Below are 13,452 nucleotides of genomic sequence, written 5' to 3'. Positions count from 1 at the left end.
CTCTTATAGCCTTCAAGTTAAATTTTAATTCACTAAAATTAAATAATTGTAAATATAATCTTAGGTCTCTGAAAAACATCAAATGCTCACGCGATGGTCTGCAACGCAGCGGAGTGAAGCCACTGAGCAGCCCAACTTTCTCCAGGTGAAATCAGTTTCTCCTGGTGATGTTTTAACACAAAACGTGTAAGACAAATAAGTTTGTAATGAATTAAATGTCTGCTGAAGGTTACGGATGGTTTAGTACATACACTAATCACATGCAGTAGTGCGGCCACATTTAAAAATATTACCCAAAACACTTCACCGAGCAACAAAAACAAGTTTCCTCAGTGAGTGGTAGAAATGGTACAAACAGTAAGTTATTAAAAATCGGAATTATATTCAAACTGACTGAAATTTTGCTTTTGACAGCCACTCAAAACATTTCTGAACATGGCCATGATGAAACAGAAACCTCACAAAACCAGAGAAATGTCCTTAAGATCTTAGATCTAATAAGCAAACATGATGCATTAGTGAAAAGACGACCGTCACAAGGTCCCACAAACGCAAAATATATCAGCAAAAGCACTCAAAAGGAGATTCTGGGATGTTTAGCTGAAGTGGTGAGTGAGGAAATCCTCAAGAATGTTAAAGAAAGTTAACATTTTTCTATTTTGACACATGAGACAAAGGACATAAAAACCAAAAACTGAGCAGTCATCTCTAGTTGTAAGATATTATTATGATGGTGCGACTCAGGAGAGCTTCCTTGAATACCAAAGAGCAGAACAATTGGATGCTTCCAGTTTAAGAGAGAAGATCATTTGATGTCTGGAGAAGTAAGGGATGTAATATAAAGAGAACGTGGTGGGGGAAATGATGGGGCTGCAGTGATGAGTGGCAGGGGCTCTGGTGTCCAAATAAGACTTAAGGAAGTTGCCAAATATACATTTTATGTATGCATTTTATCTTCACTGCAGTGCTCAGTGTTTAAATCTTGTCATTGCTGACTCTGTGAAAGATGTCGCAGAAGCTGCATGTTTTTTCACTGCTGGAAAGACTGTATACATTCATGTCAGGCTCACATGTTCACAATAATCAGATTAATATTCAAAAAAAAATGTTCGGTAGGCCAGCACAAGAATGACCAAAACTGAGTGACCCTAGGTGGTCCTGTTGCTTTGCTACGCATAAAAACCTTCCTGGCAGGTTGTCTGCAGTAATGAGAGTGCTGGAGGAAAATCCACAAAATGCTGTAGATGCAAGAGGATTACGCTCTCAGACTGACTCCACGGGACTCCTTATGGTCTTCAGAAAATTTCTACGTGAAACAAAGATTTTGTCTGAGAAGCTCCAGTCAATAAATGTGGACCCTGCCAAAGCAGCTGACCTTAATGAAGCCCTCCGACAGACGTTTGAAGACTGCCTCAAAGAGGAGAGCTTTGATGAGCTGTGGCGTATAGCCACTGAAACATGCAATAGTTGCCATCTTTCTACCATTGCCAAATCAAAAAGACCAAAACAAACATCTAGCAGACTGTCTGATAGTCTTAGTCTTATCTACATTTGGACAGAAAACAAATGTCAACAGCAGTCTCTATATTCCTTCCCATTATAGATAGGTGAGATCATTTCTCCATATATGACTCTGAATTGCAAGACTTACAAACTGAGATGTGCCATACAATACGACTTCTTGAAAGAAACAAAGCAAATGGCAGAGAGTGCCCATCCAGTTTGTCTTCTTGGAATTATTTTTCTTGTGCAATTGTCTGTGTTTCCTTAGAAGAGGTAATGATGCAATTAATAGTTTTAAAGCATTTTTGTGGATATTTTGTTGACTCCATTTACACATAGGGGATTTTCACATACTTCACTGAAGATGTGCCACCCTGCCGAGATCTCTTGCCCCTCCTTTGCCACCCCCAATGTAAAATTTTCTAGATCCGCCACTGCTGTAGTAAAAAGTGAGAGGTTTTTTTTTTTTTTTCCATATTTTGCAAAACCATTATCCAACACTAAAGGATGTTTAAACTCTTGTGCAGCTCCACTTTTCACCTAATAGATCATTAGCAGGACAAAATACTGCATATGAGTTTGAAAACTGTACCCAGTGTTTTGTTTTTTGGCTTTACTCTAGTTTAAAGTAGTTTACACTGGTTTTATATCAGATTTATCATATATTCCCCTCTTGCCCTTAGCCCCCCACCCAGCCACCCCCACACACAGATTCCTGGTGACGCCCCTGTTGGTTTAAACTGGTGGGCGTGGTTTCGTGCTTTCGAGATTAAGCGGACGGGAGCTACTTTTCCTTACAGGAGCACTGTGCCAAGGGAGTGTTACCAGTGTCGGTTATAGTAGCCAATATTTTTTTTCCGTGAGTCCCATAACGCGTCTCACACTTTCAAAGGTAAGCCTGAATTTAAACTAGCTTATACTAATTTTGCGGAAGTTGACGTGGTATACCAGCTAACCTAGTTAGTTGTCAGTTGTTAGCATTTATTAGCCCTGTGAGCCTACGAGCAGTCTTTTTTTTTAAGTGCTCTTTAGCTTTTCTGCTCCACACCCACTGCACGGCATTAATGGTTGTGTCACATTTTCCAAGACACTGTGCAGCAGAGAAGCATTGTACGTAAGTGAATTCATTGGCTACCTTAGTCATAACGGGATAGTGTAACGTTAGCACCCCTAATGTAGTGTAACATTAGACCGCTAATAATTAAACGTAATGTCGAAGCAAAAAAATCCTCCCGAAAACAAAAACCAAAACAAACCCGTCTGTGTGTTAGAACAACATCACTGCCTAGCTGCACGAATGGTTTCGTTTAGAGGGAGGCTGGGAGGGCTAACAGTAGCGTCACAATTGTATACCTACGTAAACAAACGCAAAAATGTCAGTATTTCAGGACGATCTTCACTAAACATTACCACAGCCACTTACTGTTAAATCAGGGCTCATAGTACTATGTAGTGCAATGTGTGTTTTTTTAACACCTCTATGTTGTTGTCTTCCCAGTTTATTACCAATTAGACATGGCTGCCCAGTGTGTAACCAAGGTGGAGCTGACTGTGTCCTGTGAGAACCTCCTGGACAAAGACGTCGGCTCAAAGTCAGACCCCCTGTGTGTCCTGTTAATGAACAGCTCTGATTCTCAGTGGTATGAGGTCAGTGTGTTTAGCAGATCTAAATGATTTGAGTGTCAAACCCACCACCATGAGCCTGTATTCCATACTAACTTTGAAAGGAACAGATGGATTCCTAAGAGTCTCTCCCTACACTGGAAAGTTGATAAGACAGGATATTGGAAAGCCCACATGTTCTCTAGGTGCAATCGGTTATATCACTGTAGTAGGAGAAAGCTACAGTGCAGTGTTAATTGTTAACAGTGTTAAAAGCCCCCTGAAGGGATAGTTTTAATTTCCTGTTTCCTCACTGTGTGTCTCAATACAAACTACTGCTTTGTGAAGAGTTCACGGCACTAATTTTTCTCTGACTAACTGATGCAATCTTTTCTAACAGGTGGGTCGCACAGAGAAAGTCCAGAATTGTCTCAGCCCAAAGTTTGCCAAGAAGTTTGTCGTTGACTACTACTTTGAAATAGTGCAAAAGCTGAAGTTTGGGGTTTATGACATTGACAACAAGACAATTGACCTGACTGACGATGACTTCCTGGGTGAACTAGAATGCACCCTGGGCCAAGTAAGGTTTCCTTCTCTTTTCCTCTTTCTGTAAGGCTGAAGGTTTTCAGTGTTCAACATTTCAGAATTCACTACTGTTAAATGAAGTAAACAAGATTTTGCAGATACAAAACTGGTAGGACTTTGCTGTAAGAGGACACTACAGTGTTACCATGTTGCAGATGAAGCATTAACATCCCTGATAAGCAGTTGCTGGTTCGACTCTTATCGGTGTAAAGTGACCTCATGTGTTCATTATGCCTGATTTGTCATTTGCTTAATGGTCTGCAGGCTGCTGTGTATTACTCATTTATTCTCTTGTCTTCATTCTGAGCCTGTTCATTCAAATTATTTTGCTGTGGCTAATTGTCTTTGTCAAAGTGCATGTTTTTTTTGCTTGCTTTTAGGTTGTATCTAGTAAGAAACTGACCCGACCGCTTGTGTTGAAGAACAAATCGCCAGCAGGGAAAGGGACCATCACAGTGAGTGATGCAGAAAGCTGCAGATAAACAGTTGGATGGTGTTGATTTGCTTTTGTCTCAGTCATTTATCTTTAATTGTGTTATAGATCAATGCAGAGGAAATAAAAGACAATAGGGTGGTGAATTTTGAAGTGGCAGCAAGAAAACTAGACAACAAGGTATGCCTGATACAGCGTCAAACCTTAAATTCATTCTTTCATTTTTAGGTATTATTGACCTCATTCCCTTTATTCATTTTCGTACACAGGATTTGTTTGGAAAGTCCGACCCCTACCTGGAGTTCTACAAGCAGACAGAAACAGGCTGGCAGCTGGCTCACAGAACAGAGGTGAACACAAAGCTTTTACACTGCTCCTGCCTATCCAAAAGATGCCAAATAACAGAACTAGAAGTTGTAACTAGATACACAGATGAGGACAAAATGATCAAAATTCTACCAAGTGCTTTGTTTTTTTAACAGGGCACTTCTAAATATATTAGTTTTCTTTAGAAGACACATTATTTCTATTTGCACACAATAACAGAATTACTCCAGAAAAATGACCGGGGTCAATATTATTAGTACCCTGATAAACGGACCTTTTTATTGAGCTGTAGCACAGACTATTGCTGTGCAATGATATGATTTAGCTATTTAATGTTCAGAGGTTGTAAAATGAAGAGGGGAAGACTATCTTTAAATTTACACATACTATAAAAACATCAGGAGAGGTTTGAGCTGTCACTGGAGAAAGCGTCATGCCAAAAATGAAAGTAATCAGTTTAGACTTGAGAAAAGAATTGTTGATGCTCACAGAGGAGGAGATGGATGTGCAAAGTTATCACAGCATTTCTGAGTGTCAAGAGCTAGAGTGAGAAGTATCAATTCAATATTCTTATGATTGGAGAAAGAATGGAGAGGCGTACAACCCAAAGATCATCATCATCTCCACAGTGAAACATGGTGGTGGGAATATTATGCTGGCGGATGCTTCAGTGTGTCTGAAACTGGGAATCTCATCAAGGTGGATGAAATCATGAAGAAAGAAGGACGTGGGAAGTAAAAGCAATGACCCATCAATTATGGCAGTCATGGCGAAAAACTATCTGCAGAAGACCAAAGTTTCTCCTTATCTCTAACTTTTCTCTGATGGAGGAACAGTGATTTTTCTCTTCACCCTCAATATTCAGGGTGAAAAGAGGAACTTCTGATGGTGTAACTGTTAAACACAGCTTTTGCACAATTATTATTAGCTAACACTAGCTTAGTTAGCAAGCTGCTCAGACACACATAGCTGCTAATTATCGGTGAATTACATACATCTCTCTCTTGGCAGTGTGTACCTCACAACAGGATGTATTATTTATCTGATAATACAATTACAATGTTCCATAAGGCACTAACAGCAGAACACTCCAGTTTAGTGACTGGATTTGGTGGAGGTGAGGCGTAGCAGATGGCTTTAGGCTCTCTGTCCTTATCTACCTGTCAAAGAGGCCACACCCTAACTTTAAGTCTTAACCAAATCAAAACAGGTGAGTGATTATAAAAGCTAGAGAGCCTGATACAAACAGTTTTCCGTACCAGGTTGTAAACCTGTTAATTTAAATTTTGAAGTTTGGCATTTTGAGAAGGGGGTTGACTCTGTTTTAGAGTCAGGCTCCAGACTCTATATTGTTGTTGTTCAGTGAGTCATGGCATTAACTTAAGCCTGTGCTTTGTTTCTCAAATACTGAAAACCGGTTTTGATCCAAATGTGAGGGTGTATTTATAGCTTTTCTTTCTTGGAAGGACTGGGCTCTTGTTTGAGACCAAATAAGCTCCAGAGGGGAAAAAACATTTTTTCTCCTCCATGTGGTGCTCCTCAGCACCTGATCAAGAACTCACCGTATTTCTGATACTAAAATTTCCTTTGTTGGATAACAAACTGTAGCTGTAGTTTTTGCGTTGTTGTTATTAGGTGGTCAGCCTACCAGTTGGTGACACAGCATCAACAAACCACAGATGAGATAAAAGGAGCATATTTGACATTTTCTCCAGTGACATGTTGACTAAACCAGACCGACTGGACTTGTAGTATTCTGCAGTATCTGATTGTGATGAACTGTTTTTCTCAGGTGGTGAAGAACAACTTGAATCCAACATGGAGGCCGTTTCGAATCCCTCTGCAGTCTCTCTGTGGAGGAGACATGGAGAAGCCAATAAAAGTAAGTAAATGATTTCAATCCACTGGGCACCTACAATCACTCAGATTTTTCTTGTTGAGTTCAAATTCACTGTTCTGCTTTAGAGCTGTCGGAGTAAGTGGTACTTCAAAACATACAAAGTAACTAGCGTGTTACAAATTAGCTTGATGATATTTTTTTTAACCTCTGAAGCAAACATGTCAGGAAGGAAGCACTTTCCCACCATAGAGGACAAGTGAGTTATTTGTGAATCAAAGTATTTGTATTTTTACATCTCTCCATCGTTTCCTGTGTGATGTGTGCATGAAAGGAGCAGATTGGGAACAAGGCGGGGTCTCTGCAAGGTGCTCGCCACTTTTATCAAGTTTACCATTTGTAAAAAGCAACACATACAAGTCCAGTCATTTTACTGTCTGCCTCTCTTCAAGAACACGTGGAGTACAAAGTGTTCATTTGAGTGTTACCTTTGCATGTTGTTTGTTTCTTCTGTTTTGTTTGTCTGCAGAGAGGAAGTTCACCAAACCTTTTCTCATTTGTCTATAATGGCATCCAGCACTGCGGATATTTTTAGTTTTTATTCGGAGGCCTCCTAGTTACCGAGAATAATCCCATTTCCATAGAGAAAGTATTCTTAGCAAAGTCTGGTTATTTATTACTTCTACTTTGGGTGAACTGACCCTTAATGGAAGATTTCCCCCTCCAGTTTAACTCGATCACGACCAAATGTTTTTGCCCGTTTTCAGGTTGAGTGTTACGACTACGACAATGACGGGTCACATGATCTTATTGGAGTCTTTGAGACGACAATGAGACGCCTCCAAGAAGCCTCACACACTTCTCCGGTATGAGAGTACTGCAATATGTGGGCAGCTCAAACATTTCTACACTGTGTTTGAGTTGATGGCTAAAACTGCCCTTTGATCTCTGACATTGCAACAGAATGTGGCCTTTACTGTGGTTTTATTCTTGCAGGCAGAGTTTGAATGCATCAACAGTAAAAAGAAACAGAAGAAGAAAGGCTACAAGAACTCTGGTGTTGTGAGCGTAAAGCTGTGCCAGGTGTGGTATTGATTTTTGTTGTTGTTTTGTTTTTGCTTTTTAAACTGACTTGATGACCAGTATATTTGTTGTAGGTGGTGAAGGAGTATACCTTCTTGGATTATATTATGGGAGGCTGTCAGATTAACTTCACTGTGAGTCTCGTCTTCTCTGTTTCTTTCCCGTTTTCATTCATTCATCTTTGCAGTAAGGTTTTCTATAGCTTCATCTGTATGTTTGTCAATAGGTGGCCGTTGACTTCACAGGTTCCAACGGGGATCCTCGGTCACCCCAGTCTCTGCATTACATTAGTCCCCAGGGTGTTAATGAGTATCTCACTGCAATCTGGTCAGTGGGTAATGTCATCCAGGACTATGACAGGTAGGGATATATTTCACATACCTGATATTATTAGTGTAAACTATGAGATATTTAAAGCTACTTAAGTAGGGTTGTATGATAGGGACTCATTTAACTTGGCTGATAACTGTATGAACTTATTGGCAATGCAATCTATGGCTCATAATTCAAATAAGCTTTTGGTGTGTCTTTCATGTTTAGTGATAAGATGTTTCCTGCATTTGGCTTTGGAGCCCAGATTCCACCCACATGGCAGGTAAAGCTTCTGTTTATATGAAATGAGACATTTCCACACCACATAAGACAGTTTTTTGTTTGTTACCATACTGTAGATTGTGCTTTGACATTGTTAGATCACACTGTGAACCTGTGATGTTTGCTCTGATTTGCAGATTTTTCCTCTGTTATATTCTGTTGTGTTACAGGTTTCCCATGAGTTTCCGCTCAATTTCAACCCATCAAATCCATTTTGTGCAGGTGAGTTTACAGATAAATGCACTGGAGCTGATGTTTTGTTACTTACTATACACATGCACCCTAGTACACTGTAGTTCTCAGTTCGTAGTGTGTTTAATCAATGGTGTCTGTATGGGTGTGTGTAGGTATTGAAGGTGTGGTTGAAGCCTACAGAAGCTGCCTGCCGCAAGTCAAACTGTACGGCCCCACCAATTTCTCCCCGATTATCAACCATGTGGCCTGCTTTGCAAAGCAAGCCCTCCAGCAGACCACTGCAGCTGTGAGTATTTCACCTCTTCAGCTCACTCACTGTAGGCAAGGGCTTTCAGTTTCATATTTGAAATTTAATTTAATGCTTTAACATGCGGACCATCTACAATTGACAAAATAAGAGATTGATGATGCATGCTTAACATACAACCCCACCCAGTGGATGAACTGAGGGACTGCACCAAGGGCTGGTATAAGATAAATAGGGGTTGTTCTATGCTGTGAATAATGCAAAGCTACTCTGGCAAAGTCCAAGAATAACATTATGGAGAAGAAGGATATGAGCCTAGTAGGTTACCTTTTACTATACAACTCTGTGAGCATTTGCGATATTCCACATGGGATATGAGCCTGCACTGAAGAGTAAGAGATATTAGTAATGTCATGAGTAGTGCAGTCTACAAATTCATATGTTTAGTCATCGGTTCTAGTAAGATCATAGTGTGTTAAAGTCTTAGCACTCAACTTGAAAACCTTGCAAAAACATTTGCTTTTGGAGCAGGCAAACTCAAAAATGCCTTAACTCTACATGTTTGTTTGTTTTTTGTACATCCCAAATCCAAAACTAAAAAACTGCAAGTGTTTGCAATATCTCTTGGAATTTGTGAGCCATTATTGGATACTGTATTTGGGAAAATAATTAATCTTACATCATGGCCACATATGCTGTCCTGTTAATAAGGAAAAAGTGGGTTATGAATTCACTACCTCATTCATACTCTCAGTAAACATTTGGTTTGGGCAGTCCTGTCAGTGTAATGGTTGTATAATCTTCACATTGAAGCAGATGATTTGATAATAGCTTGATCCAAAGCTACAGGATAACGGGGGATGGGGCTTTCTGATGCTCGAGGGGCACTAAGCAGTAGAACTGAGCAAATATCAGAGTTTTGATGAGGATTCAAAAGCTTCTTGCTTACATGTTGCTGTAATAGTTGTGTTTTTGTTGTTGTTGTCTTCTTGTAGCAATATTTTGTTCTGCTGATCATCACTGATGGAGTGATCACGGACATGGACGAGACGCGCAACGCTATCGTCAACGCATCTCGCCTGCCCATGTCTATCATCATCGTCGGGGTCGGAGGGGCGGACTTCAGTGCCATGGAGTTCCTGGATGGAGACGATGGTCGCCTGCGCTCTCTCACTGGCGAGGCTGCCATGAGAGACATTGTCCAGTTTGTACCATTCAGGCAGTTTCAAAATGTAAGTGACAGTAAAAACATCAAGTTTTTGTTGTTTTTATTATATATCTATATGTACCAGGTTTCTGGATGCTGTTAGCTTTGGGTGTCCCCCTGATTTTTCTGTCCACATTGCATGTACTTTGTTTTTTGTTTTTTTTTTCTAAGCTGACATTAAAATTACAAACTAAACGGAGCAGAGTGTTTCTCGAGCCAATACCAGTTAATCATATATATCCAAAGTGAGGGATTGCCTGCGCCTCAGCCTAAAAATCATCTAAGCTGTTTTCACACATGAAATATTGCGGGAAACATGTTAGGACAACCAGAGAATGTCCCTTCTCACATTTTCCACATCCCAAGAACAATGCCCATGTGGGCCCACAGTGGGAAAGTGTGGGAGAACTTGGGGTTGTGTAGGCGGGGCAAACCCACACTTACACCATGTAAGTCCCAAGTTGGGTGTGCTAATGCTGGGTCTCTGCTTCGTGTAGTCCACTGTATGGGCTGCCTCACTGGAGCCTTACATTTCATGCCAGTGAAATATGCTGTTTGGTGTAGGAGAGGAGGTTTCATGGGCTCTTCCCACATGAGTGCGTTGTTAAAAGAGAGCCGGGAGGCTGACGGCCGTTTAATGTCCAGTCTGACTGAGACTGACAGATGCATTACCACAACCTGTGTAATGTCTGGAAACATGCAGAGCTACGGTGCATGTGTGAAAACAGCTTTAGCTTATCTCTTTGCTTTGTTTTATCCATTTCTTTTCAGGCGCCCAGCCAGGCTCTTGCCCAAAGCGTATTGGCCGAGTTACCTCAGCAAGTGACCTCCTTCTTCAGTTCATTGAAACTGAAGCCTCCCCAAGATCCTAGTCCTTCATAGGGGTACCTCAGAAATCTTAAGTCATAAACCCTGCTTTCATCTAACTTCTCCTTCACCTGCACGAAAAACTGCAGCAATGAATCACTGCATGCGATTCATCATCAGTCTGGTACAACAAAGTCTGTCGTACTGTCTGACTGAGGATCTGTGGCTCTGGTTAAAGGCACTGGTGGCACTCTGAATTATTATTAAAGGAAAATTCCTCTATTTACGTAACGCTGTTAAAGCGGCACTTTGTTGTTAAAGTGATAAGCAGTTGAGCACATCTTTGATCGGTCCAGGAGTGTTTTAGTAGGTTTTGATTAATGTTAGCCTACCACCGGCCTCAAAAGTATAATCATCTCTGCTGGAGTTTGACATAATTACAGCCTCAGAAAGTGTCAAGATAACATCTGAAATGCAATGTTTATTAAAATGTGTGGAATTTTCCTTTAAGCTCTCTTCATTTCCACGACTCTCTCCTTGCTGTGTTCAATACTCGCGCAAGGAATCAGTTAAAAACATGTAGAATTATTTTCCTCTTCACTGTTTTTGACTTAACTCTTTTTGCTCCTCAGGCACCGAAGGAAGCGCTGGCAAAGACCGTGCTGGCTGAAGTACCAGGTCAGCTGGTGGATTTTTTTAATACCATGAAACTGAGTCCACCCAACTCCAACCCTGCAACCAACCCTGCAGGCACTGTGTAGCAGACTCATCTCATCTCCAACAACTATAGATCACCTAATAGCTTCCTCACGTTATGCAATCACCACACTGAGATAAAAGAAAACACACATCCTACACAATCACTCTCCTAGATTGAATAATCTGTTATTGCTTTTAGATGCTAAAACAGGCTCGGTGCTTTTGAGATTACAGTGAATTCTAAAGCAACTGCAAGATAACCCACACTAAGATTTAAGGCTTTAGTGTTAATGTAATATTTACTGAATAACAGGATATTCAGATTTACAAGATAAAACACTGCAAAGCAGTGTGATAGATTTTTTTTTTTTTAATGCGTGTTTGTTGGGTCCAGAATCAAATTATAAAAATTAGGTAAAATGTAGAATAGGGAGTTCTGGGCTTCTCTGCTTAGGCTGCTGCCCCCACGAGCCGGCCCCAGATAAGCGGGAAAAAAATGGATGGATGGAGGTAAAATGTAAAATAATAAAGATTATCTTTTGATAGCATCATACCACATGTTTATTCTTGTTGTTTTTGGCATGTGGAGCTTCTTCTAAAAGCTGTGGCATTATTGCACATTTATAGCAAAACATTATATTATTCTGTTTAGTTAGAATGAAATGCCAAACCCAGAGTATTATTCTGAAATGATGTTGTGATAACTGGAATGTATAATGCCAGTTTGTAGTTTTGTGTCAGCTACATTTAGGATACTTTATCACTTGGATGAAGATTAGCAAAGTTACCACGGGATCATTCCTTCAACTGGACCAACAACTAAGAGGAACATAAATCCGTATTAAACATGCTGGCACAGTAGAAACCAAACTCAGGACTGATCGTTAGTCATATATAGAGTCTGACTGACACAGTCGTTTTTAAGATCGATAACGATATTTGGTGAGTTTAATAATCTGATACTTTGATATATAGGCAGACTTTTTTGTTTTTTCTTCTCTTACCTTGTTTACTCTGCCCACCTTTGCTTGTTTTGTGGCTTTGCAAACATACGTGCTGCCAACAGGGAAGCTGCATGTTTCAAGGGCATATCTACCGTAACTTCTTTACCTGATACTAAAGGATTGGCAAACAGCTAACATTGTTCGGGTGATAAATGGGTCAGGTCCTAGTCATGTACATGTATGTTTCTTTTGTTTGTTTTTACCTTTTTGTTTTTATATGGTTTTACAATGAAACAAATGTATCACGTTTCATCTGCTTTGTGGTCTGAAAGAAGTGGGAACTGTGCCTTCATTGTGCATTAAGCATGCAAATAAAGCCTATTTTATTCAAACAAATTAAATCAGAACATCATTTAACCCTTACAAAGAACTAGAAACTGTTTATTTCTCATGCACACAGTAAAGTTGAAGCCATTTCTGTTGCTGCTAATGTTAGTGTTATGTTAATTCCACAGCTTAGTTTAGGATGTTGATCAACTCTGCAAACTAAAGCCAGTGCGGAAGTGCTCTGAAAATGCATTCTTTCTAATGCCCACAGTATACATGTGTATACTGAAGAAATATGTTTATAAATGCATGGGTGTGTGCTTGTGCACAGGCACATATGTATGTTTATATTTGAGAATGTATTCATGTATATACATATAAATGTGCAAATGTGTCCATGTTTCTGTTTGTTTGCAGCTGAACATATATATCAGAATAAAGTTTATTGCTATCAATTTTCCATTGATTGCACCCCAGTACCTAGCTGTCTATGCCCCATCTATTCTGTCCTTTACAGCTTTACAGTCCTGTCTTTCTTGTTGTCTCAAAAAAACTTGGAAAAACCATTCAAGCCAAGACATCGTGCTATTCAGGTTGAGTTTATCTTTTCAATATCTTTTATCATTTTTCTTCAGTTCCAGTTTAAGATTCATGCTTTTCCCCCCCACCCAATTTAGAGCTTATAATGAGTGTCTGTATGGCCTTTGTGACACTGGTGGAGAGTTGCTCAGACTCTAGGAGGCCATGCTCAAGAGAGGGCGAGGAGGAAGCTTCCAGAAGCCCTGCAGGATGCAGGGAACTACCTCTGTCACCACTTCCTGAGTGGTGAGGATTTCAGAGCTATGTGTTACCTGCTGCTTCTCTTTAAGAGTTTGAATGTAACTTCTCACAATGCAGAGAAGTTTAGGTGTTTTGTAGAATAAAGTTATAAGAATGATCTTTTAAACCTATTTAAAGAATCACATAAATATTGAGTGATGCTACATTAGACTGTTTTTTTGCTGCTCTTTGAGTTCAGCAGGAGGAGGGGAACCTACAGCTGGGAGCGATTCCCTGGTGGGT

At 40.1% G+C, this 13,452-nt stretch overlaps 1 protein-coding gene and 1 pseudogene across 3 annotated transcripts; both read left to right on the top strand.

The window, feature by feature from the left end:
• The first annotated feature begins 93 nt into the window (after positions 1 to 93).
• Positions 94 to 1,780, top strand: LOC146379948 (uncharacterized; annotated as a pseudogene).
• A 477-nt stretch (positions 1,781 to 2,257) lies between these two features.
• Positions 2,258 to 12,869, top strand: LOC146379947 (copine-3-like). 3 transcript variants are annotated; one of them, XM_084938862.1, is made up of 17 exons: positions 2,258 to 2,395; positions 3,002 to 3,150; positions 3,506 to 3,685; positions 4,071 to 4,145; positions 4,232 to 4,303; positions 4,393 to 4,473; positions 6,243 to 6,332; positions 7,055 to 7,153; positions 7,284 to 7,370; positions 7,445 to 7,504; positions 7,597 to 7,730; positions 7,911 to 7,965; positions 8,135 to 8,186; positions 8,312 to 8,445; positions 9,402 to 9,638; positions 10,385 to 10,497; positions 11,053 to 11,159. In XM_084938862.1, the coding sequence occupies exons 2-16, from the start codon at positions 3,019 to 3,021 to the stop codon at positions 10,493 to 10,495; spliced, it is 1,599 nt and encodes a 532-aa protein (XP_084794988.1). In that variant the 5' UTR covers positions 2,258 to 2,395; positions 3,002 to 3,018; the 3' UTR covers positions 10,496 to 10,497; positions 11,053 to 11,159. The 3 variants fall into 3 exon arrangements, with proteins under 3 accessions (XP_084794988.1, XP_084794986.1, XP_084794987.1); XM_084938860.1 differs by lacking the exon at positions 10,385 to 10,497 and having other exon boundaries at positions 11,053 to 12,869; XM_084938861.1 differs by lacking the exons at positions 2,258 to 2,395; positions 10,385 to 10,497 and adding an exon at positions 2,413 to 2,617 and having other exon boundaries at positions 11,053 to 12,869.
• The last annotated feature ends 583 nt before the right edge of the window (positions 12,870 to 13,452 follow it).

The sequence above is a fragment of the Perissodus microlepis genome, chromosome 9 (genome assembly GCF_051167445.1).
Source record: "Perissodus microlepis isolate ML-2025 ecotype Zambia chromosome 9, ASM5116744v1, whole genome shotgun sequence".
NCBI lineage: Eukaryota > Metazoa > Chordata > Actinopteri > Cichliformes > Cichlidae > Perissodus > Perissodus microlepis.
Note: the sequence above shows the minus strand (reverse complement) of the source record. Positions and strands in the feature narration are given on the sequence as shown.

Bases quoted from the DNA above. Each gene is read 5' to 3' on its own strand.
- LOC146379947 (XM_084938860.1), top strand. From the start codon at position 3,019: ATGGCTGCCCAGTGTGTAACCAAGGTGGAGCTGACTGTGTCCTGTGAG. The intron at 6,333-7,054 runs GTAAGTAAATGA...GCCCGTTTTCAG, and splicing joins ACATGGAGAAGCCAATAAAA to GTTGAGTGTTACGACTACGA. The intron at 7,154-7,283 runs GTATGAGAGTAC...TTATTCTTGCAG, and splicing joins AAGCCTCACACACTTCTCCG to GCAGAGTTTGAATGCATCAA.